The sequence below is a fragment of the Neoarius graeffei genome, chromosome 12, assembly GCF_027579695.1.
Source record: "Neoarius graeffei isolate fNeoGra1 chromosome 12, fNeoGra1.pri, whole genome shotgun sequence".
Taxonomy (NCBI): domain Eukaryota; kingdom Metazoa; phylum Chordata; class Actinopteri; order Siluriformes; family Ariidae; genus Neoarius; species Neoarius graeffei.
Window position 1 is genome coordinate 80,183,685 of NC_083580.1, and position 23,973 is coordinate 80,207,657.

Genomic DNA, 23,973 nt, shown 5'->3' on the forward strand with positions numbered 1-23,973 from the left:
AGAAACACAGTCACAGAGGATGCTATTGTTCCCAAATTTCCCTGCCTCGGGATCAAAAGCGTTATCCATTCCGATCTTATCTTATCTGATCTGACCTTATCTTGATGACTACAGCAGACTAAACAGGAAGCAGACACAATAAAAACTCTGAAGTTATCCCAGTTTATCTACACATTCACTATTTATCTAAACATTTATCGATCACTTGGAAATCAGGTTGATCTTATGACAAATCAAAACCCGGGTCATGGAATTAACACTGCCAAAAAGGAAATGGCTTCTTTCTCTGCCTCTTCCTTCCCATCCTATAAATCTCTCCCATTTATAGTGCAATCTAGTCCAACCTTATCCATCTGTACTTCACGCCTGTCTTCCTCTGCGTCATGGCAAGCTCTGGTCACGCATCAGGGATGATAAAAGTTTTCTCTGATTGCTTTTTGATCATCCATCCATTATTTGTAGTTGCTTATCCTGTGCAGGGTCGCAGGCAAGCTGGAGCCTATCCCAGCTGACTACGGGTGAAAGGCGGGGTTCACCCTGGACAAGTCGCCAGGTCATCACAGGGCTGACACATAGACACAGACAACCATTCACACTCACATTCACACCTACGCTCAATTTAGAGTCACCAGTTAACCTAACCTGCATGTCTTTGGACTGTGGGGGAAACCGGAGCACCCGGAGGAAACCCACGCGGACATGGGGAGAACATGCAAACTCCACACAGAAAGGCCCTTGCCGGCCACGGGGCTCGAACCCGGACCTTCTTGCTGTGAGGCGACAGTGCTAACCACAACACCACCATGCCGCCCCAGTTTTTTATCAATAAAAACAATAGGTACCAGACACTTGACCCCTGCTGTGTATTGTACACTGATAAAACGCTGGGTTAGAGTTTAGATTGGAACAAAATTATTGGAACATTTGCAATAAATAATGAAAAACATTCCAGAAAAACAAAACTTCATTACTGTAGCTACAGCTAATTCACAAATTAATTTTCAAATTGAACTAGCTTGGGAATTTTACAAACTCATAAACAAAACTTAACTAGCTAGATAATTCAACAGGCTAATTTTCAAAGTGAACTCGCAAGAGAATTTCACAAGCTAATTCACAAAATGTAATGAGCACTCTAATTCAACAGGCTAATTTCAAATTGAACTAGCTACAGAATTTTACAAGCTAATTCACAAAATGTAATGAGCTAGCTAATTTAACAGGCTAATTTTCAAAATGAAATAGTTAGCAAATTTTACAAGCTAATAAACAAAACTGAACTAGCTAGAGATAATTCAACAGGTTAATTTTCAAATTGAACTAGCTAGAGAATTTTACAAACTAATAAACAAAACTTACCTAGCTAGCTAATTCAACAAGCTAATTTTCAAAGTGAACTCGCAAGAGAATTTTATAAACTAATACACAAAACTTAACTAGCCAGCTAATTCAACAGGCTAATTTTCAAAATGAAAGAGTTCGCAAATTTTACAAGCTAATAAACAAAACTGAACTAGCTAGAGATAATTCAACAGGTTAATTTTCAAACTGAACTAGCTAGAGAATTTTACAAACTAATAAACAAAACTTAACTAGCTAGCTAATTCAACAGGCTAATTTTCAAATTGAACTAGCTACAGAATTTTACAAGCTAATTCACAAAATGTAATGTTCTAGCTATTTAATAGGCTAATTTTCAAAATGAACTAGCAAGGAACTTTTACAAACTAATAAACAAAACTTAACTAGCTAGCTAGTTCAACAGGCTAATTTTCAAAATGAAAGAATTCACAAATTTTACAAGTTAATAAACAGAACTGAATTAGCTAGAGCCAATTCAACAGGCTAATTTTCAAAATGGACTAGCAAGAGAATTTCACAAGCTAATTCACAAAATGTAACTAGCTTGCAGATTTAATTAGCTAAATTGGAAAAAAAAACTTAACATACTTATTTAGTTCACCAAGTTTCCTTAAGTACAGTAATTTACAGTAAGTACAAAATTTACAGTAACCTGTAAATTTCAAAGCACTTGCCCCCTGATGTGCAGCATTATCTGATTCACTCGGTGTGTGTTCACAGAAACGACTCACGTTATAGTACACTGAACAATTGAACAATTTTAGAGAAATTAAACTAACAACACTGTATAAGAATCCTACAATAAATCCTAAATCACTGAAATGAAAAAGAACTTAAACAATATTATGAACTTATCCACTCTGCTCATGTGTTCAAGGGTTTTAACAGACATGATATGCCATACCCTGTAGAACAGGATAAAGCGGCTAGAGATAATGAGATGAGATGAGATACCATCATTTGCATCTTTTTTTGCCTAAACAAAATAATAACAAGAAATAGAGTGCATTTATAGGAATGCCAGGATGTCTGGGATGTCAAATCATGTTTGTGTGATTATTCTAATGATTAACGACACTAATTAACGCTACACTACACCTAAATCTAAACATCAGTAAACTAAACACTAGAATACCTTTTGTCTCTATTAGCTCAAATAAAATTTGCAGAGACGAGAGCAAGGTCTTCGACTGTTCCACAACAGACACAAGCACTATTTGATATTCAAATACATAAAATATGAGTACACTCAATTAGATTACACTACAAGCTCAGGAAAGAATAATTCATTTCTCCATATTTATTTCCAGCATAAATGTTCCCCAAAAGGCAGGCGGAATAAATAAAATGATTCTATGTTTCCACCAACTAATCTCATGTGAATATGAAGTGAAAACAACAACAAGACCACAGGATAAAAAGTCTGTGCTGTATGTTTGGGTTCATTTCGGAAAATTTTTTTTTTATCAGCATTTATACGACTCAATCCGTCATCTCGGCTACGTTTATGAACCTATTTCATTCCATTTCCTTTCAGGTTCTCAATTCACAGGTGGATGGAAATTATAGTAATAATAATAATAGTAGTAATAATAATAATAAGTCTTGTGTTAGCTGTTGGTTTAGCACACTTGTGCAATAACGCATGTCTCACAGTACAACAGGAGGAACTGCTAAACAACTTGTCTGGACACTAAAAACCTTTTTCGACTGGACATGATGTACTCGATTGCAATTTTCCTGACGTTATCTTAATCAGGGTTGCAGTGGATCAGGAGAACACTGGATATGAGGCAGGAATACAACCTGGAGCATGGGATTTCATCATAGAGCAACACACACACACACACACACACACACCTAGAAGAATTTAGAGTCACTAATCCACAGACTGGAATGTTTTTACGACTTGGGAAGAAACGGGGGGGGGGGGGGGGGGGGAGGACTCTAAGTAAACATAAGAGAACATGTGACACACCACACAGACAGTAAACCCAGGCTCAGGCGCGAACCCGGGACTCTGGAGCCGTGCCACTGTGTCACCTCTGCTGTATGTCTGTGTAAATATTATCTATATATCTTTATTAACATTATAAAATGCCTCACCAGCCCAGGAATAAAACTATACTGCAAGTATGATACAAGGTCACTGTCACTCTGTCACATTGGATAAGTTGGATAAGTTCAGGGCTTGAACCCAAGAGCTGTTGATTGTGTCCATTTCATCTTTTCATAAGGCTAAGTGGTCCCTGTGGAGTCCCCTCCACACTGGAACATTGGGGGAACCAAGGTTGTTTTTTTTTTTTTGAGACACCATCTTAAAGAAGATTGTCAACCAAGACTAGAGAGCCCTTCCTCCCCATGGGACACGGTAATCCCCTGCCGAATGCCAACCCGGTATTTCTAGACCACGGGGTAACTGGGGTAAAATTGGACTACTCTTCGTCTGGCCTCTTCCCTTTGATCTGTCTGGCTTGGGTGGCCCTACCAGGACCGATAGCCCCCACCAGCATAGCTCTTAGGATCATCAAGACACACAAGGCCCTCCAACACAACAAAGTGGTAGTCCATCATTACCATCATTATTAGCTCATTAAAGTTACACCACACACACACACACACACACACACAGGATACAATAAGTATTTGAAAATATATTTAAAACTGCACTGCTAAAAATTTTAGATTATATAATGATATTATATTTTTTATACCACATTTTGGCTGACTTCTTGAATCTGATTGATCAGAAAGTGCTGATGGATCAAATCACAAATTTAGGTTTATTAATACACTCATTATAATACCTTATCGTTTCCATAGTAACAGCTCATTCCTTGCAGACACTGAACACACTAATAACCTTTGACACATTAATAAATAACGTCGTTCATATGATGGTTTGGTGAAGGAGTTAATGGAAGGAGTCTCCAAGGGACCTCCCTCCCTTCTATCTGGGCCTGGATTAAGAACTTCCTTTCAGACTACCCACAAACTGTCAAAACTGGACCTCACAGCTCTATCACCCTTACACTCAGCACTGGTTTTCCACAGGGCTGCAAGCTGAGCCCGCTCCTGTATGCCCTATACACCTATGACTGCATGCCCACCCACCTCACCAACGCCATCATTAAGTTTGCAGCTGACACTATCATGGTGGGGCTCATCAGTAGAGATGGTGAGTCACCCTACAGGAATGAGGTGCAGTGGCTAGCAGAGTGGTGTGCCAGGAACAACTTGGTGCTCAACACCAAAAAAAAAAGAAATTATCATTGTGTAGAATCAGAGCAGGTGGGTGGAGCACAGAAGCACAGCAGGCCAGAACTGCACCACCTACGGACATCGCCACGAATCCCTGGCCAATAGAACCGGGCCATTATTCGGGCTAGTGTCTTATCCTGCCCTAAGCGTCCAGCCATGGGATTAAAGTGAGCTGCCTGGAATTTGAATTCCCGACGGCTCTTTGGGATTAAAAGCTGGGTTATTGGTTCCTTAGTCTGAGTGTCCTGCGTCACTCGGTATAATCTTTAATAATGGAGAAATAGGGGAAGGACAGTGTGGCGTTCGGCTGGAGAGTTTGACCATTGATTACTCTCACTTGGTCAAACGCATGCCGCAGAGTCTCGTCTCACGACTGCTCTAACGGGAAATCCGCAAGGGAGTCCCCGAGAGAGGGAGGAGGAGCACGCTGCTCCTCACTCTGACGCAATGATGACGTAAATGGTTCTGTGACAGCTGCTCCCACCAATGCCACTCTGGGACCTCCCCTCGCTAAACTATGGCAGGCCCCACTCTTCACTAGATGCGCCATTAATTCCCCAAATCCCGGCCGATCAGTCCCCAGAATTATCAAGTGGGTAAGGCGAGGATTAACCGCGGCCTTGACTCTAAATTTTTCCCCTCAAAATAGAATGTGGACCGACACTAAAGGGTAGTTCTGAACATCCCCGTGCACACACAACACCTTCACCAATTGTACTCTCCCCAATGCCTCGTCTTGCACCAGGCTTTGGTGGATTGAGGTCTGATTACAGCCAGAGTCCACCAAAGCCTGATATGTATCCCCTTGGATACTCACCGGTATGCAATACGCTCCAGCCCAATCGAGGGCGGTCCCTGGCGCATCGGGGATCCGGACCACCGTGCCCACCTCCATCGCCGAGCACTGATGCTGGAGGTGCCCCAGTTCCCCACAGAGCCAGCATACCAGCCCAGGCTCTCCCTCTGCACCGGTGTTCTGGACATCACTCACCTGAGGGGGAGAAGACACAGACAAGGAAGTAGGAAACGGGAGGGCACCGCGGGAGCAGTGGGCTGGCTGGGGTGGAGCCGGCCCCCACCTCCGTGGTGGGGGAAAGGGGTGAGGACGGGGAGCAGAGGAAGAGGGAGAGAGAGAAGAGAGGGGAGAAGAGGAGACACGCTGTTGTGCCATCGGAACGGCCGCCATATGGTCCTCCACCAGCTCGATTGCCTGATCCAGCGATGCTGGGCGATGGCACTGGACCCACTCCACTGTTCCTTCCGGAAGTTGGGCGACAAATTGTTCCAGCACCACCAGGTCGATGACTCCCTCGGCGTTGTGATCGTCAGCCCTCAGCCACTGCCGGCAGGCATCCTGGAGTTGCTGGCCAAACGCGAACGGCCAGCTGACCTCCTCCAGGCGCAGCGTGTGGAAGCGCTGCCATTGCTGTTCCAGGGTGCAACCAACATGTTGGAGGACAGCCCTGCGGAGGTCCGCATAGACCAGCCGGCTGTCAGCGGGGAGCTGCAGCACGGCCAGCTGCGCCTCGCCCGTTAGCAGGGGGAGGAGGAACAAAAGGAACAGACTAGGGAGGTGTGACTTCTGTCCTCATCCAGATACAAGGTTTGGAACACTTAGTATTCCTCCTGTCCCTCTGCTGGTCCAGCATGATTGAATCTTAGCTGGCTTTGCTTTCAGGGTCTTTGGGGTAATTAAGCCACTACATGACAGTAACATGGTGATCCAGCGCAGTGGATCACGGTCAAGACTATGGTCACAGCATGGCAGAACAGCAGCCACCCTGCACCATTGGGGTTAATGCAACTCCCCCAGCATGCAGTATTTCCCCACAAGACACAGACCACCTAGTGTTGTACTGCCCAGTCACGGCAGTACCTGGGGGGTACAGGACAATCCACCAAGCTGGCCAAACTTTCATTGATTGGATTGCAAACGTAAATTTGGAGGTGTGAGAAAAAAACATACGCAACTACTACTAGGAAGAGATTGGAAGAGAAGTTGGTTTCCTCCTACTGCTCCACCACTGAGAGTGTGCTGGTATATTGCATCACTGTGTGGTATGCCAGCTGCTCAGCCATAGACAGGAGAGCCTTGCAGAGGGTCGTTAAGACTGCTGAGAAGATCATCGGCTGCCCTCTGCCCTCCCTGGAAGGCATCGCCAGCTCTTGCTGCCTCTCCAGAGCCAGGAACATTGCAAGTGACCAGTACCACCCTGGACACCACATGATTAGCCTGCTGCCCTCTGGCAGGAGATACAGGAGCATCAAAAGCAGGACAAACAGACGAAAAAACAGTTTTTTTCCCGTGGGCCGTCAGGACTCTGAACATCAATTAATCGGTGCATTTTATTTTAAGACGTAGGACAAGATGTTGATAGTCCCTTGTATGAAGCCCTCCTGACTTTACTGACTTTAAAATGCCAACCACTCGCAGATGCGAGAAACCACCAAAAAATGTTAGGGACACCTCATCAGTTGTGCACCATAGTGTCACTGGATATAATCACAGTACACCCTCTGCTAAGGCAGGCCCACCACAGTCTGATCAGACCTGGGAGTGAGTCCCAAACATCTTGGGGCCCATATGGGGTCCTTCCTTCTGATCCACAATCACTGGCTGCAACATTCCTGCAGTCCCTGATGTTTCTTTTATTGTCTGGTGCAGGGCTTGTGCTTGAATTCCCAGCTCTTTGAGCAACCTGACAGTAGATGTTGCAATAAAGCCCCTACAGCCGACCTCTACTGGCCAGACTCTTGCTTTCCAGTCTTCTTGTTCTGCCTCAGCTGCCATATCTGCATACTGCAGCCTCTTCCTCTCATTCGCCTCATCAATCGCATCCACCTAGGGGACTGTCAGCTCTACAAAGTAGACAATGCACAGGGTGATGGACCAGAGTACCAAATCTGGTCTTAGGGTGGTGGTGGTGCTAATCTCTGGTGGGACTTTAAGCTGCTGGCCTATATTAACCTGCATTTTCCAGTCTCAGGCTACCTCCAGCTGACCAATCCTGGTTAGAGGAGGAGGCCCTCTCTGCCCCTCTTCTCCTTTTTGGATGAATAGTGTCCTTGGTACTGCACTCAAAGCTCTGGAGAGTATATCTGCAATATAATTACTGTGCAATATATACTTCCAGAGAACCGTGAGCTGGCCTAGTGGTTAGTGTGTCTGCCTCTCGACCGGGAGATTGTGGGTTCTACTCGTGGTTGGGTCATACCAAAGACCATCATAAAAATGGTACCTACTACCATCTGGCAAGGCATGCTGTAATACAGATGCGAGTGGGGAGTCAAACTCTTCTGGTTACCAGAGGACACCCCCCCCCCCCCCCCCCCCACTGTAACTCTAGCTGTATTGAGGTTTTTCACCTGACATCACAGGGTCATGTGACGGCCCGGTGTCCGCCATTTTGAAGGTCAAGCTACATACTAACGCTGCAGACAGAGAGGGAGAACCAGCTTGAAAAAAAAATGTGTTACAGACACCGGATCCAGTGTAAATAGCTGCCGGAGCGCGCTCCGGCTTGCTCCCCCTCAAATTAAGCAGCGCACTCCGGGAGCAAGCCGGAGCGCACTGCTTAATTTGAGGGGGAGCAAGCCGGAGCGTGCTCCGGCAGCTATTTACACTGGATCCGGTGTAAATAGCTGCCGGATCATAATTACAGTAAACTAGTAAATACAGTAAAGGAAAAACTTGAGACTGAAAGGTTTTAACAGTCATCCAAATGACTGAACATAAACATTGCTACAGTAACATACTAGCTATGTTGTTGACATTAGCTAGTGCTAACAGCTAGCTGCTAGTACACTGCTACAACACAGACACCGACCCTAATAATACAGTTCTTGGTCATTGCCTGGTAACAGCAAATTTATAACGGGCCATGTCTCAACAGACTAAGAAGTTATTTCAATGACATTTAATAACATTTTGTTTATCCTGAGGACCGAAAGTAAATGAAAATGTGAACAAACCTTAGCTGTAATAAGATGGCGACCACCGGCTCCAGGGACGACCCACTGATGTAGGCATGTTACCCAGCACAAAATATTTGTAGGCATCCAAACTCTTATACGCTTTCAGATCAATACCTGTGTATGGCGATGGGTTTTTAACGACATAGGTATACAGATCATGTGGGCCGAAGTCAGGTAAAGACGAGGGCTTCGTGTACTTCCGTACGTCAGTAAACAATCCTGGTGGAAGCAGGTAAACATCGTTCTCTAAGCCTGCTAACCTCAATTTTTGCAAATACCTCTCCCTCTGCTCGCCCTGTAAATGCCCTACGTCGCTGGATAGTGAAGGTGTTTTCTGCATCTCGCTCCTTTTTCTTTTATGTTTTTCGTTTGTTGCCTTCCTCGCATTCAAACTGATTCGAGCCGTGACGTCCAAAATGGCAGCCTAACGATGCATTACATGACTTGGTCACGTAGGTGAAAAACCTCAATAGGCAAGAGGCCGAGGGCTATCAAAATGGAGATCAGTGCCACACCCATACTCCTTAAAGAGTTGGTTAGTACTGGGACAGGAGACTGCCTGGGAAGACCAGATTCTGGTGTGAGAGGGACTTTGACTTGATATACTTCCACAGACACTTTAATTTGCTGCTATTTTAGTATTGATTGTGTTTTTTTTAATGTATGATTGTTTTAAATGTGTTTTGTGAACATTCTTAATATGCACTAATCCTCCAGTTTTGTTGTACATGTTACAGTGACTGATCTTATCTCATCTTATCTCATCTCATCAGTGCCAGCAAGTTTTACAGTCAGCAAATTCCTTCGGAGTTTCCCAGAGTTCACATGTCACACTGTGTTTTATTCCTGAATCATTAAGCACCGGCAGCACCAGTACTCCACGCCAACAGGTTAAAGTGGAGTAAACAGACCTTCGTGTCTTTCTCTGATGTTTCATTTCCTCAGGAAGGTTTAGGTTGAACCGGATGATTTACAGTCGCCTCAGGATGAAGGAGGACATGCATGGCACAGATAAAGCTGTATGCCAGGCATCCTGTAACAGCTTTCACCATTCCAGCCGTCCTCCTCTGATGGGCAGAGTCTCTGTGCATTTGATTCATGCATGTGGATATCTGTGCATGCATACATGTATGTGCAAGTTTTAAATGAGGTTACGCTTCTGTCAGCAGAGATCACCAGTGTGTCTTAACCACTTCCTCAGTCTGAAATTCAAAGCAGTCTACAACAGCAAAAACAATTATGGGTTGTTGCTGGGTTTTTTTTTTTTTTATGAGGTGTACAATAAACAAATTAGCAGGGCAGGGGAAAAATTCAGGAAGGATTTAGATGCATTTCCATAAAAGAGGCCAGAATATTCCATGAGAAAGGCAGACAGAATCTGACTTTTGCTCACAAAAAAAATTAGTTTTTTTCCCCTCTGCAGTTGACTAACTGTTTGACTTGTGCAATAAAGTGTTACCTTTCCACAAAACTATGCCTTATTTGAAGAAAACCAGACAAGAGTAAAAGTACAGGACATTGAAGAAGAATAAAGAGCGCTGGAATTTCTAACAGAAGTAAAACCTTGATTTTCCCCCTGTGGAAATCACAACCCATGATTAGCAGAGGGATTATATTTATTATATTAATTACGGAGATCTTATTGATGTGATTCGGATTAATTACTCACTTGAACACAACCTCACTAACTCATCGAACACAATGTGTCCTGCTGGTGGAAAGTTCAGGAATACGAAGCTCTGCAGCACCAGTAAATATTACTGTAGACATTTAAACAACGAGTCTAATATTTACATACTTGGATTAGGTTTATAAAATAAATAAAGCTGTCCTGCCCTGTGAAAAAAAAATGACAGTAAATAACTGTAAAACATATTTGCAGTAATATTTACAGAAAATTGTATATGTTGTTTCCAGGAATATACTGGAAATTTAAAATAAATTATAATCCATGACATTTGGCTGATGCTTTTATTCAAAACGACTTACAATTCATGCAGGAAACATCTGAGCGGGTGAAGGTTAAAGGTCATGCTCAAGGACAAATCCAGTGCTCAAACTCACCGACCAGGGACACATTACAGCGAGGGAATGAGAATGAAAATTTTTTTGTCATGGAACGTAATCAAAAACACAAAGTCCTTGATAGCATTGATGATATTGTGTTCCAGTGTAAACATTTTCTTCCATCAAGCATGCTAAAGCACATCAGTCTACAGCAAGCAACAAATCACACGACAGAGTGGAAGGATGCAACAAAAATGTGAAACACATTTTAAAAACACACATTTCTGGTAATCTGGTCACATTATGGCTCACAATGGATTTGCGAATACTTGGCAATGAAAAATCGGTAGCATCACCACCAATCATGTGGCGAATGTTCTCCGAGCTTCACGAGTCATTTTTTGGTGTCTCTGCCTCATGAATGACCAAAAACATCATGAAAAATTTCAGTACATGCACTGAAATTTGGTGGGGATGTTTTTGTCGGCAAACTAAGCTTTGAAAATTCACAGATGGGTTTGGGAATACTTCCTGAAGTTTGGCGAAGCATGGCCACCAAATGCCTCATTTTCATTGAAAATCATCACGAGCTGTAGTGTGACCATAACTTTAAATGTGGCGTTAACCTTCCTGTAAGTAGAGCAGAAAGTCATACAGAACGTTATCTGCCATTTAACGGTTATTCCACGAAATCGAGTCGTACATGAGCTGATAGCCGACAAGGCACGTAGCACTGAGTTGTCTATAATCCATGTATGATGAGATTGAGTGGAATAACTGTTTTAGTATATCCACATCCACTGAATTTTGAGAAACAGAGCATTTTTATTTTCATTTTTTGCAAATTTGATAAATAAATAAAAACTTTCTACAAAACGTCTGACAAAATCATTTCCGCTTAGAATGTAAACAAACTGGCGAAATGACAGGAGCAGTTTGTGAAAAATGCTATAATAATAATTCTTGGAAAATAAAAAAAAGACTCGTTCTTACCATCAAGTACTTCTATTCCATATTTTGTTGCCTTTTTTTTGGGGGGGGGGGGGGGGGGGGGGGTTCGAGTAGAGTTTTTTTCATTCCGCATGTTAGATTTGGCACAGTTTTATGCCGGATGCCCTTCCTGATGCAACCCTCTCCAATTTATCCAGGCTTGGGACCAGCACCAAGAGTACACTTATGCCGCTTTTCCACTACAAACGCGGCTGAGTCGGGCTGAGCCGTGCCGTGCTGAGTTGAGCTGAGCGGGGCTGTTGGAGTTGCATTTCGACTACAACCGCGCTGAACCGTGCTGGCTGGAAGTGGGTGGACACATTGGGTGGAGTTAGCGAAAGTGGGTGGACGTCAGGTGATGTCGTTAAGCAGCGCAAACAGTGACATCAGTGATCTTTTAAGCGGTAGTCTCACGACCCGGATAGTAAACAATAAACATGGAGGACATGGAGTCGTTAGTGTTGCTGGTCTTGGTGCTGTGGCTTGTTGTCACCGACAACGCGGACAGATACTGGCAAGAGTGTATAGATGAGGCGAGGCGCATAAGGCTTCAGAAATTCTCGTAATTCGTAATTATTCTCCTTCCGGGTTTGCGGTGTTTACAGATCCCAGCGCGCTCGCGGGGCGTGTGTGGGCATGTGAGGACACTCCTCCTCACCAATCAGTGCACAGGGGAGTGTCTGCTCACGCCCCAACCTCACTCGGCTCGCTTTGGCTCGCTTCAGCCCCACTCCAAAACGGTGCGAGTTTTAGGGGCTAAGCAGGGCTGAAGCGAGCTGAGTCGTGCTGGTTTTTGGTAGTCGAAACGCGAGCCGTGTCGGGCTGAAGCGAGCTGAAGTGAGCTGAAAAAGGGTAGTGGAAAAGGGCCTTTATGCACCCCCAGTGGCTGAAGAGATGAGACTGAGATGGTATGGGCACATCCTGAGAAGAGATGCAGAGCATGTTGGAAGGAGAATGTTGAGGATGGAGCTGCCAGGCAAACGAAAACAAGGAAGGCCAAAGAGGAGATACATGGATGTGGTGAGAGAGGACATGACAGGTGTGGTAGGGAAGGATGTGGAAGACAGGGAGCAATGGAGACGAAAGATCCGCTGTGGCGACCCCTAATCGGGAGCAGCCAAAAGAAGAAGTTGTTTTTGAGTAGAGTTTTTATTTCATCCTCGGTTGGTTCAGCAACACACGCCGCCATTTTGTTTTTCTCTACTCAGGGTATATGAGCTGATATCCAGTGAATGTGGAGAGAATAAATATCTTTTGTTTCAGTCTAAACAGCACCTAATTCACGAAAGAGTGAGTGAGGAATGCTGGAGTGAGGATGTAAAATATTGTTTAAAAAATAAATAAATAAATAAATAAATAAAGTGAATAATAGTGTAATCACTTTGACAGCAGGATTAGCAGCGCGTTACAAAACTGAAATGTTTACTCGCATTAACCCTTTGGTGACTGACCCCTTGAAAATGGTTCCTCCAGGAACCATGACGTTTCAGTTGTAACTCAAGCAGAGTTTGTGTTCAACAAAAATCCTAAAATAGTCGCAAAAAAATAAATAAAAGGCACAAAAACGATCCTTTATGGATTTATGGTTAATTCTCGCTCCCAGTATGTGTTGTGTTTTCTGGTGGTTTTTTGTCATCCAGTGCTCTAACTACCAAATTGTCTAAAGTACAATATTCAAAATAATAAAACTGCTTTTGGTGCAAAATAAATAATGTAAATGTATGCTTTTTTTTTACACTGCCTTTATCAAAAAGAAGTATACTTCAAGTTCATTTTATTAAGTATACTGAAGTAAAGTTAAAGTATACTTCCTTAAGTATACTTTTGTGTACCAAGTATACTGATATCAATGTACTTACACTATACTTGTATGTAAACTAATCTAATACTTCTTGGGACTAAATTGACCCACTTTTAGTTTATAAAAAGTATACTTCAAGTCTAAGAGAAGTAAACTCTGAGTATACAACTAGTGTTTTTTATTTTGTACTGCAAGTATACCACACGTAAACTTATATACTAATAGTTTACTTGTTCTACACTTGTAGTCCACTCTTTAGTTTACAAAAGCATACTTCATAGTGTACTGGAAATATACTATGAGTTTATTTGTTTTATACTTGTAGTACACTTTTTAGTTTACTAAAGTATGCTTTGTAGTATACTGGAAATATACTACTGGTTTACTTGTTACACATTTCTAGTCCACTTTTTAGCGGAGCTCCTGTGCGGGCCTCAAGTGGAGCCCCATAGGCAGAGAGTGTGGATACATAAAGAAACCCATCGAGTTGTTTTCTGATGGTTTCGGTCCTGCGCATTCCTGCTGCCATACCAGTGCTATAGTAATTACCAGTCATACACACCGCCTAGAGGCCAGCGCTATAGTAATTACCAGTCATACGCACCGCCTAGAGGCCAGCGCTATAGTAATTACCAGTCATACGCACCGCCTAGAGGCCAGCGCTATAGTAATTACCAGTCATACGCACCGCCTAGAGGCCAGCGCTATAGTAATTACCAGTCATACGCACCGCCTAGAGGCCAGCGCTATAGTAATTACCAGTCATACGCACCGCCTAGAGGCCAGTGCTATAGTAATTACCAGTCATACGCACCGCCTAGAGGCCAGCGCTATAGTAATTACCAGTCATACGCACCGCCTAGAGGCCAGTGCTATAGTAATTACCAGTCATACGCACCGCCTAGAGGCCAGTGCTATAGTAATTACCAGTCATACGCACCGCCTAGAGGCCAGCGCTATAGTAATTACCAGTCATACGCACCGCCTAGAGGCCAGTGCTATAGTAATTACCAGTCATACGCACCGCCTAGAGGCCAGCGCTATAGTAATTACCAGTCATACGCACCGCCTAGAGGCCAGCACTATAGTAATTACCAGTCATACGCACCGCCTAGAGGCCAGTGCTATAGTAATTACCAGTCATACGCACCGCCTAGAGGCCAGCGCTATAGTAATTACCAGTCATACGCACCGCCTAGAGGCCAGCGCTATAGTAATTACCAGTCATACGCACCGCCTAGAGGCCAGCGCTATAGTAATTACCAGTCATACGCACCGCCTAGAGGCCAGTGCTATAGTAATTACCAGTCATACGCACCGCCTAGAGGCCAGCGCTATAGTAATTACCAGTCATACGCACCGCCTAGAGGCCAGCGCTATAGTAATTACCAGTCATACGCACCGCCTAGAGGCCAGTGCTATAGTAATTACCAGTCATACGCACCGCCTAGAGGCCAGCGCTATAGTAATTACCAGTCATACGCACCGCCTAGAGGCCAGAGCTATAGTAATTACCAGTCATACGCACCACCTAGAGGCCAGCGCTATAGTAATTACCAGTCATACGCACCGCCTAGAGGCCAGCGCTATAGTAATTACCAGTCATACGCACCGCCTAGAGGCCAGCGCTATAGTAATTACCAGTCATACGCACCGCCTAGAGGCCAGTGCTATAGTAATTACCAGTCATACGCACCGCCTAGAGGCCAGTGCTATAGTAATTACCAGTCATACGCACCGCCTAGAGGCCAGCGCTATAGTAATTACCAGTCATACGCACCGCCTAGAGGCCAGCGCTATAGTAATTACCAGTCATACGCACCGCCTAGAGGCCAGCGCTATAGTAATTACCAGTCATACGCACCGCCTAGAGGCCAGTGCTATAGTAATTACCAGTCATACACACCGCCTAGAGGCCAGCGCTATAGTAATTACCAGTCATACGCACCGCCTAGAGGCCTGTGCTATAGTAATTACCAGTCATACGCACCGCCTAGAGGCCAGCGCTATAGTAATTACCAGTCATACGCACCGCCTAGAGGCCAGCGCTATAGTAATTACCAGTCATACGCACCGCCTAGAGGCCAGGGCTATAGTAATTACCAGTCATACGCACCGCCTAGAGGCCAGCGCTATAGTAATTACCAGTCATACGCACCGCCTAGAGGCCAGTGCTATAGTAATTACCAGTCATACGCACCGCCTAGAGGCCAGCGCTATAGTAATTACCAGTCATACGCACCGCCTAGAGGCCAGCGCTATAGTAATTACCAGTCATACGCACCGCCTAGAGGCCAGCGCTATAGTAATTACCAGTCATACGCACCGCCTAGAGGCCAGTGCTATAGTAATTACCAGTCATACGCACCGCCTAGAGGCCAGTGCTATAGTAATTACCAGTCATACGCACCGCCTAGAGGCCAGCGCTATAGTAATTACCAGTCATACGCACCGCCTAGAGGCCAGTGCTATAGTAATTACCAGTCATACGCACCGCCTAGAGGCCAGTGCTATAGTAATTACCAGTCATACGCACCGCCTAGAGGCCAGTGCTATAGTAATTACCAGTCATACGCACCGCCTAGAGGCCAGTGCTATAGTAATTACCAGTCATACGCACCGCCTAGAGGCCAGTGCTATAGTAATTACCAGTCATACGCACCACCTAGAGGCCAGTGCTATAGTAATTACCAGTCATACGCACCGCCTAGAGGCCAGTGCTATAGTAATTACCAGTCATACGCACCGCCTAGAGGCCAGTGCTATAGTAATTACCAGTCATACGCACCGCCTAGAGGCCAGTGCTATAGTAATTACCAGTCATACGCACCGCCTAGAGGCCAGTGCTATAGTAATTACCAGTCATACACACCGCCTAGAGGCCAGTGCTATAGTAATTACCAGTCATACGCACCGCCTAGAGGCCAGCGCTATAGTAATTACCAGTCATACGCACCGCCTAGAGGCCAGCGCTATAGTAATTACCAGTCATACGCACCGCCTAGAGGCCAGTGCTATAGTAATTACCAGTCATACGCACCGCCTAGAGGCCAGTGCTATAGTAATTACCAGTCATACGCACCGCCTAGAGGCCAGCGCTATAGTAATTACCAGTCATACGCACCGCCTAGAGGCCAGCGCTATAGTAATTACCAGTCATACGCACCGCCTAGAGGCCAGCGCTATAGTAATTACCAGTCATACGCACCGCCTAGAGGCCAGTGCTATAGTAATTACCAGTCATACACACCGCCTAGAGGCCAGCGCTATAGTAATTACCAGTCATACGCACCGCCTAGAGGCCTGTGCTATAGTAATTACCAGTCATACGCACCGCCTAGAGGCCAGCGCTATAGTAATTACCAGTCATACGCACCGCCTAGAGGCCAGCGCTATAGTAATTACCAGTCATACGCACCGCCTAGAGGCCAGGGCTATAGTAATTACCAGTCATACGCACCGCCTAGAGGCCAGCGCTATAGTAATTACCAGTCATACGCACCGCCTAGAGGCCAGTGCTATAGTAATTACCAGTCATACGCACCGCCTAGAGGCCAGCGCTATAGTAATTACCAGTCATACGCACCGCCTAGAGGCCAGCGCTATAGTAATTACCAGTCATACGCACCGCCTAGAGGCCAGCGCTATAGTAATTACCAGTCATACGCACCGCCTAGAGGCCAGTGCTATAGTAATTACCAGTCATACGCACCGCCTAGAGGCCAGTGCTATAGTAATTACCAGTCATACGCACCGCCTAGAGGCCAGCGCTATAGTAATTACCAGTCATACGCACCGCCTAGAGGCCAGTGCTATAGTAATTACCAGTCATACGCACCGCCTAGAGGCCAGTGCTATAGTAATTACCAGTCATACGCACCGCCTAGAGGCCAGTGCTATAGTAATTACCAGTCATACGCACCGCCTAGAGGCCAGTGCTATAGTAATTACCAGTCATACGCACCGCCTAGAGGCCAGTGCTATAGTAATTACCAGTCATACGCACCACCTAGAGGCCAGTGCTATAGTAATTACCAGTCATACGCACCGCCTAGAGGCCAGTGCTATAGTAATTACCAGTCATACGCACCGCCTAGAGGCCAGTGCTATAGTAATTACCAGTCATACGCACCGCCTAGAGGCCAGTGCTATAGTAATTACCAGTCATACGCACCGCCTAGAGGCCAGTGCTATAGTAATTACCAGTCATACACACCGCCTAGAGGCCAGCGCTATAGTAATTACCAGTCATACGCACCGCCTAGAGGCCAGTGCTATAGTAATTACCAGTCATACACACCGCCTAGAGGCCAGTGCTATAGTAATTATCAGTCATACGCACCGCCTAGAGGCCAGTGTTAGCCGGTTAAAAAATAAAACAAAAGAGGCTGGCTATGCTATAAGAAAATTCTACAACCCAGAAACAGATTGGAGCTCCGCTTTTAGGCAGTGACTAAATCTATAAAGTTTACTAAAGTATACTTTATAGCATATTGAAAATATACTATTGGTTACTGGTTATATACATCTAGTCCACTTTTTAGTTTTGAAGTTTACTGTAATTACCCTTCTCGGTATACTATTAGTTCTCTAACCCTAACCTTTACCTCATGCACACTACCAGTAGGCAACTTAAGTGTTTTGTACCTGAAGTTACAATGAAGTTATAAAGGTAAGAATTCACAAAATAACAACAGATACTCAGGATTAAGAACATATTCATTTTCTTTAAAAATCAAAATTTACTCCAGTGCGAGTACACTTAAACATAAGGCACAAATATTTTAAGACTTTATTACACTTTTGTTAAGTATATCTTGATCAAAAGTATAAGTATAAGGTTAATATACTTAGACTTTTCTATAAACTTTTCAGTATAAGCCAAGTAGACTTATGTATAACTTTATTAAGTACGGTATATCTCTGATAAAAATCTTGGTGTTTTCATTGACAGCGAGCTAAACTTTGACAGTCACATGAAAGCAATCACTAAAACGGCATTTTATCACCTAAAAAACATTTCCAAACTAAGAGGACTTATGTCAAAAAATGATCTGGAAAAACTAATACATGCCTTCATCTCTAGTAGGGTTGATTACTGCAATGGCCTTTTCACAGGCCTGCCAAAAAAGACCATCAAACGACTTCAGCTGGTTCAAAATGCAGCGGCGAGGGTTCTCACACGAACAAAAAGAACAGAGCACATTACTCCAATTCTAAGGTCCCTTCACTGGCTTCCAGTAAGCTACAGAATTGACTTTAAAGTATTGCTGCTGGTGTACAAATCTCTAAATGGTCCAGGGCCCAATTACCTCTCTGATCTGTTGCAGCGGCCTAACCCAATCAGATCTACCAGATCGCAGCAGAAAAATTTACTATTAAAACCAGTTGTTAAAACAAAGTGTGGTGAAGCAGCTTTTAGCTACTATGCAGTGCAGCTATGGAACCAACTGCCAGAGGACATTAAAAATGCTCCTGCTGTTGGCAGCTTCAAATCTAGGTTAAAGACCAAGCTGTTTTCAGATGCTTTCTGTTAAATAATTAATATTGTCTTCTTTACATTCTTTATAATCTTTACTTCTCTGCATGTTTTAAATTTACTTTAACTTTATCCTATTTTATTCTTTATTCTATTCTGCTGGGGGTTTTTTTTCTTTCTCATCTTATTTGAACTACTACTTCATTTTATTATTTTATTTTTACTATTGTTTAATTCTTATTATTTTCTTTTAATTTCTTTTAATTCTTTTAATTAATTGTTTTAGAATAAAAATAAAATTATTTTATATAATTTTATTTCTCTATTGTTTACTGTTTTTGTTTTTACTTCTGTAACGCACATTGAACTGCCATTGTGTATGAAATGTGCTATATAAATAAACTTGCCTTGCCTTGATAAGTAAATAAAAAGTAAGCTGAAAGCATACTCTCTTATTTTTAGTTTAAAAGAAGTTTACTAGAAGCACATTTGAATAAACTTCTTTTTTGTAAGGGTGGTCTATGGCTTGATTGATTGATTGATTGATTGATTGATTGATTGATTGATTGATTGATTGATTGATTTGAAATCATTACCTGGCTGCAAAAACACTGATAACCCCTCATATAGACAACATACACCTGATTATCTCCTTCCTTTTTTTTAGTTCAATAGAAAACTATTCTTCACTCTTTACAAACACACAGTTATCTGGAGTGTGAGAGGAAATGCAGCTTCTGGTTGGCTGGTTGATGTATGAGGTCACCGGCTGTTATAAGGCTCTCAGTGTGTGTGTCAGAGGCACATTCAGTCATCGAGACCTCATGTGCTTAAATGCCGTGAGTGCTCAGAGAGAGAGAGAGAGAGAGAGAGGAAGCAAGACAGAAAAGGAAAGTAGATAGAAAGAGGAAGGACTGACAACCTATTACATAACCTGCTGTTCAACAGTTTACCTTCAGACCAAGACAAACAAACAATCTCAGAAAGGTGGAATATTTATTCGGACATCAAAGAGACTATTTTATGGGTTCGAGAATGAACAAGCGTTTAACTGGATAACTACGACAACCTCTTTAGGTGAGTACAGACTGAAGATTCTTATCCACACTCATCAATTTGCACAAATAGTTGATCTATCTATCTATCTATCTATCTATCTATCTATCTATCTATCTATCTATCTATCTATCTATCTATCTATCTAGATTTGGTTGTATATGATCTCTGGTTGTGATGGTTTGCAAGCTTTGCCTCTCAGAAATATGTCTCTCTCTCTCTCTCTCTCTCTCTCTCTCTCAACAAATCTGTTTTGAAAATGATTTTTTAAATCAGTTGTGAAAATCTCCTGACATTGCATTTTCAGTCAGGATGCACTGATGCACAAGATACCCATCTTTGTTTCATGCAAAGCTGCAGCAGTAGTTATTTATTTTAACACGATTATCAAAAGCAGACTGAAAACATTTGTCTTCCTGTCCTTCTGTCTCTGTGCACTTCAGTACTTGCCTTCAATTTCTTTTCGTTCATTGATTGTTATTTTGTTTATTTGTAAAGCATGTTTATTTGACACTGACTTTCTTTCACACTGTAGATCACAGAGGCACTAAATATGAACAAGTGCAACAATTCGACATCTGATCAGGAGGTGATCCCACACACAGATCTAGAGATGGTGCTCCTGGGCACTGTAATAGGAGTTTTGGTCCTGGCTATCGTCTTTGGAAACGTGCTGGTGATTACCGCAATCGCACGCTTCCAGCGTCTACAGACCGTCACTAATTTCTTCATCAGCTCTCTGGCGTGTGCCGACTTGGTCATGGGGCTTCTTGTTGTGCCCTTTGGTGCTTATAATATCCTCTCTGGCAAGTGGTACCTTGGGAACTTCTTCTGTGATTTCTGGTTGTCAACAGATGTGCTATGTGTAACGGCGAGCATCGAGACTTTGTGTGTCATAGCCCTGGACCGCTACCTGGCCATCATGTGGCCACTGCGCTACCAATCCCTGCTGACCAAGCGGCGAGCCTGTTGGGTTGTGTTGGCTGTGTGGGTGGTGGCTGCCCTCATATCCTTTCTGCCCATCCACATGAAATGGTGGGCGTCAGATGAGCAGAAGGTGCAGTGCTGCCTGGAAGAGCCGTTGTGCTGTGAATTCAACATCAACAAAACCTATGCGTGGACCTCATCCATCATCTCCTTCTACATCCCACTCTTGATCATGATATTCGTCTACGGCCGAGTCTACCTTGAAGCTCGGCGGCAGCTTCGAAACATCTACCAAGTTGAAGGTCACATTCGGACACAAAACTTATGCAGTCAGGACGGGAACGAGGCGCGGAATCGCAAGACCAGATTCGGCCTCAAAGACCACAAAGCCTTGAAGACACTGGGGATCATCATGGGCATCTTCACACTCTGCTGGCTGCCATTCTTTGTCCTTAATGTGGCCACAGTGGAGATGAAAACAGGTGCCATCGAGTGGCTCTATAAAATCTTGAACTGGATCGGCTACAGCAACTCGGCCTTCAACCCACTGATCTACTGCAGGAGCCCCGAATTCAGATGTGCCTTCCAAGAACTCTTGTGCTTGAGAAGGCCTCAGTTTCCTTCTTCAACAAACAAAACAGGACATATCTACAGTGGCCATTCACCAAAGCAGACGTCTTTCATGGACTGCAGGACAGTAGAGCTGGGGACTTGCACTTTGGCTGCCAGTTCCTCCAACACAAACGGGAATTGTAATAGAACACTGACCGCCATGATTTAGCTATTTATTGCATATTGAAATACAATTTCTTACTGTTCTTTGCTTCCATTTTTCCCTTGCCATGTATTTGAAATGTAAAACTTCTGAATCATTTGGTAAGTCAACAAATGGAATATGATACCTGCAGTACAGCATGAACGACTGTCGTTCCAAATGTGTTTCTCCAGTTAAACCATCTCCATGAACTTAAATATTTAGGTACACAATTGGACGAAGCTTGACATTTGGAATGTGGTGATCATATTACGGTCTGGACACATCTTTGTAACCTACCTCATGACACTCATGTGGCACATCATGTTTTCACCAGAACCACTTCCAAAAAAAAAGAAAGAAAAGAAAAAAAGGAGCTCTGGAATCAGATTAGCGTGTATCATGTTCTTAAGAAGGAAGTAAGAAGTCTGGTTTGGGTTCAGTTCCGAATGAACACTACATTGTTAAAAAAAAAAAAAAGAGTATAGCTGATCTGAGATCAGCAGCATTATTTTTTAAATTTTTATTTCTGAAAGATAGACTTGTTACATTCCATTCGAAAACTACATTTGTCTTTTAAACCCAGGGACTTCGCTTTTTTTTTTTTTAAATCTCTGTAATTCCTTATCTGAAGGTGGAGGGAATCTGAGCTGCTGACGAGAAGCAACAGGTGGAGGTTGCTGGCTTCATGTGCTATAACCAGCTGCACTTATGAAAAGGAAAAAAAGTGCCCAGTAAAAGTGTATAGTTCAACCTTCCCCTATTAACATTTCAGCTTGATTGCATTCAGTGGTAACCAAAATCGCAATATATGACACAAGAAACTTCTCACGTTTGTTTTGGAGGACATGGACAAGCATGGAGAACAATGCGATGTCGATGACGATGTTGATGATATCATGATTCAGTGCAGCGATTATTCTCCATAATAATTCATTAACCAGATTATTTGTGTTGAACTGCTTGAGTGCACTTCACAGTTCACAGTTCAATGTTCTTGCATTAACCCTTTCACAACAAAAAGCTTTCCATTCCTGTTAGCATCTCTGTTCACGAGTGTCAGTTTGCATTGTTTACACAGATTCTTGAGCAAACTGTCCAAAAGGTCAGCCAGAAGAAAAACGAAAGAAAAAGAAAGACAAATCTCCTGATATGGTTCCAGCTGTCACTTTTGTTTGATAAAACTTTGGTCTTTGTGTTTACAGCATTAGAGAGGGAATGTAGTGAAACCCGGTGGAATTTGGTTCTTAGGCAGGAAGGTGTTCTGGTCCTCCTGTCAAACACATTAGCCGAGATCAGCAACGTTGTGTTTTGACATGACCAGAGCTTCCTTCCTGTGTGTGTGTGTGGGGGGGGGGAGTAAGCTCGCTGCTATAGATCATCTGATTGAATGTGCAATTATTTATGAATAATCTGGTCGCGTTAGTTGAATGTAACATTCAGGTTTTGGCTTAAAGTTTATCGCATAAAGCACAATAAATGGTACTGTATTTATAAGGGGAGAATAAATCATTTCAAGCGTTAAAATGGTTGTACACTGTATATAAAGGATATGAGCTGTATATAGTTGTCCTGTCAGCAGGCATAACGTACCGTACACGTGGTCATGGATGTGAATTTGTGCTTTTGACATGACATTATGACATGACAGCTCAGAGAACTCTGCTTTGTGTCATTCCTAAATGCTTAAAATGCTCTTAATCTCTTAATTCACAAAACCATACTTCTTCTTCGTCTTCTTCGTCTTTCCACCACACTGCACAATGTTACCTGACTGTTTTGTTTTGTTGCCTTTTATTTTGTATGCTGAGCCACTTGTCAAAATGTAAAAATGGGAAGAATTAAATGTGGTTGTTTGTAAGCAGTCACGAGAGATGGAGTACTCTTTCCCCCATCTAGTGGTCACTCAGTTGAAGTCAGTGCTGGTGCTCATCTTTTGTATCCGTGGATTCTTTGGCGGATTTATTTATTTGTTTGTTTCATTGTTTACAGATGTCACAACTTTTATACTTAAGAGTCACAAGAATACCATGGGGCCATATAAAGAAAAGGAAACAAGATATGAACGCATTAATACAGTGAATGTTATTTGAATAGTGGACAATTGAATGCTAAAAAGTCTAATTTTCACGATAATCCCATAACGAGGAGTCCATGATTGCTGGAATATATCCCATTTCCTAAGTGGGAGAACAGTGGCATTTTGGGAAAGCTAGGGGTTTATTGATGGCGTCTGAGGAGAGGAGTGTAAAAGTAAATATTTGTTTTTGATAATAAACACCAGCAGAATTAACATGTGGATGATTGGAATTATCTTCCAATCAGCGATCAAGTTCAATACAGTTTAGGTTTGGACAGTTT

General features: G+C 43.2%; 2 protein-coding genes across 2 annotated transcripts in view; both read left to right on the plus strand.

Moving 5' to 3' along the window:
* Window positions 1-23,973, plus strand: part of gpr34l (G protein-coupled receptor 34 like) — a 471,084-nt gene that overhangs the window by 46,916 nt on the left and 400,195 nt on the right. The gene's annotated exons all lie outside the window — the stretch shown is intronic.
* On the plus strand, window positions 19,696-23,476 carry adrb2b (adrenoceptor beta 2, surface b). The gene is made up of 2 exons (XM_060936513.1): window positions 19,696-19,952; window positions 20,467-23,476. The coding sequence occupies exon 2, from the start codon at window positions 20,485-20,487 to the stop codon at window positions 21,637-21,639; it is 1,155 nt and encodes a 384-aa protein (XP_060792496.1). The 5' UTR covers window positions 19,696-19,952; window positions 20,467-20,484; the 3' UTR covers window positions 21,640-23,476.

Bases quoted from the DNA above. Each gene is read 5' to 3' on its own strand.
- adrb2b (XM_060936513.1), top strand. From the start codon at position 20,485: ATGAACAAGTGCAACAATTCGACATCTGATCAGGAGGTGATCCCACAC.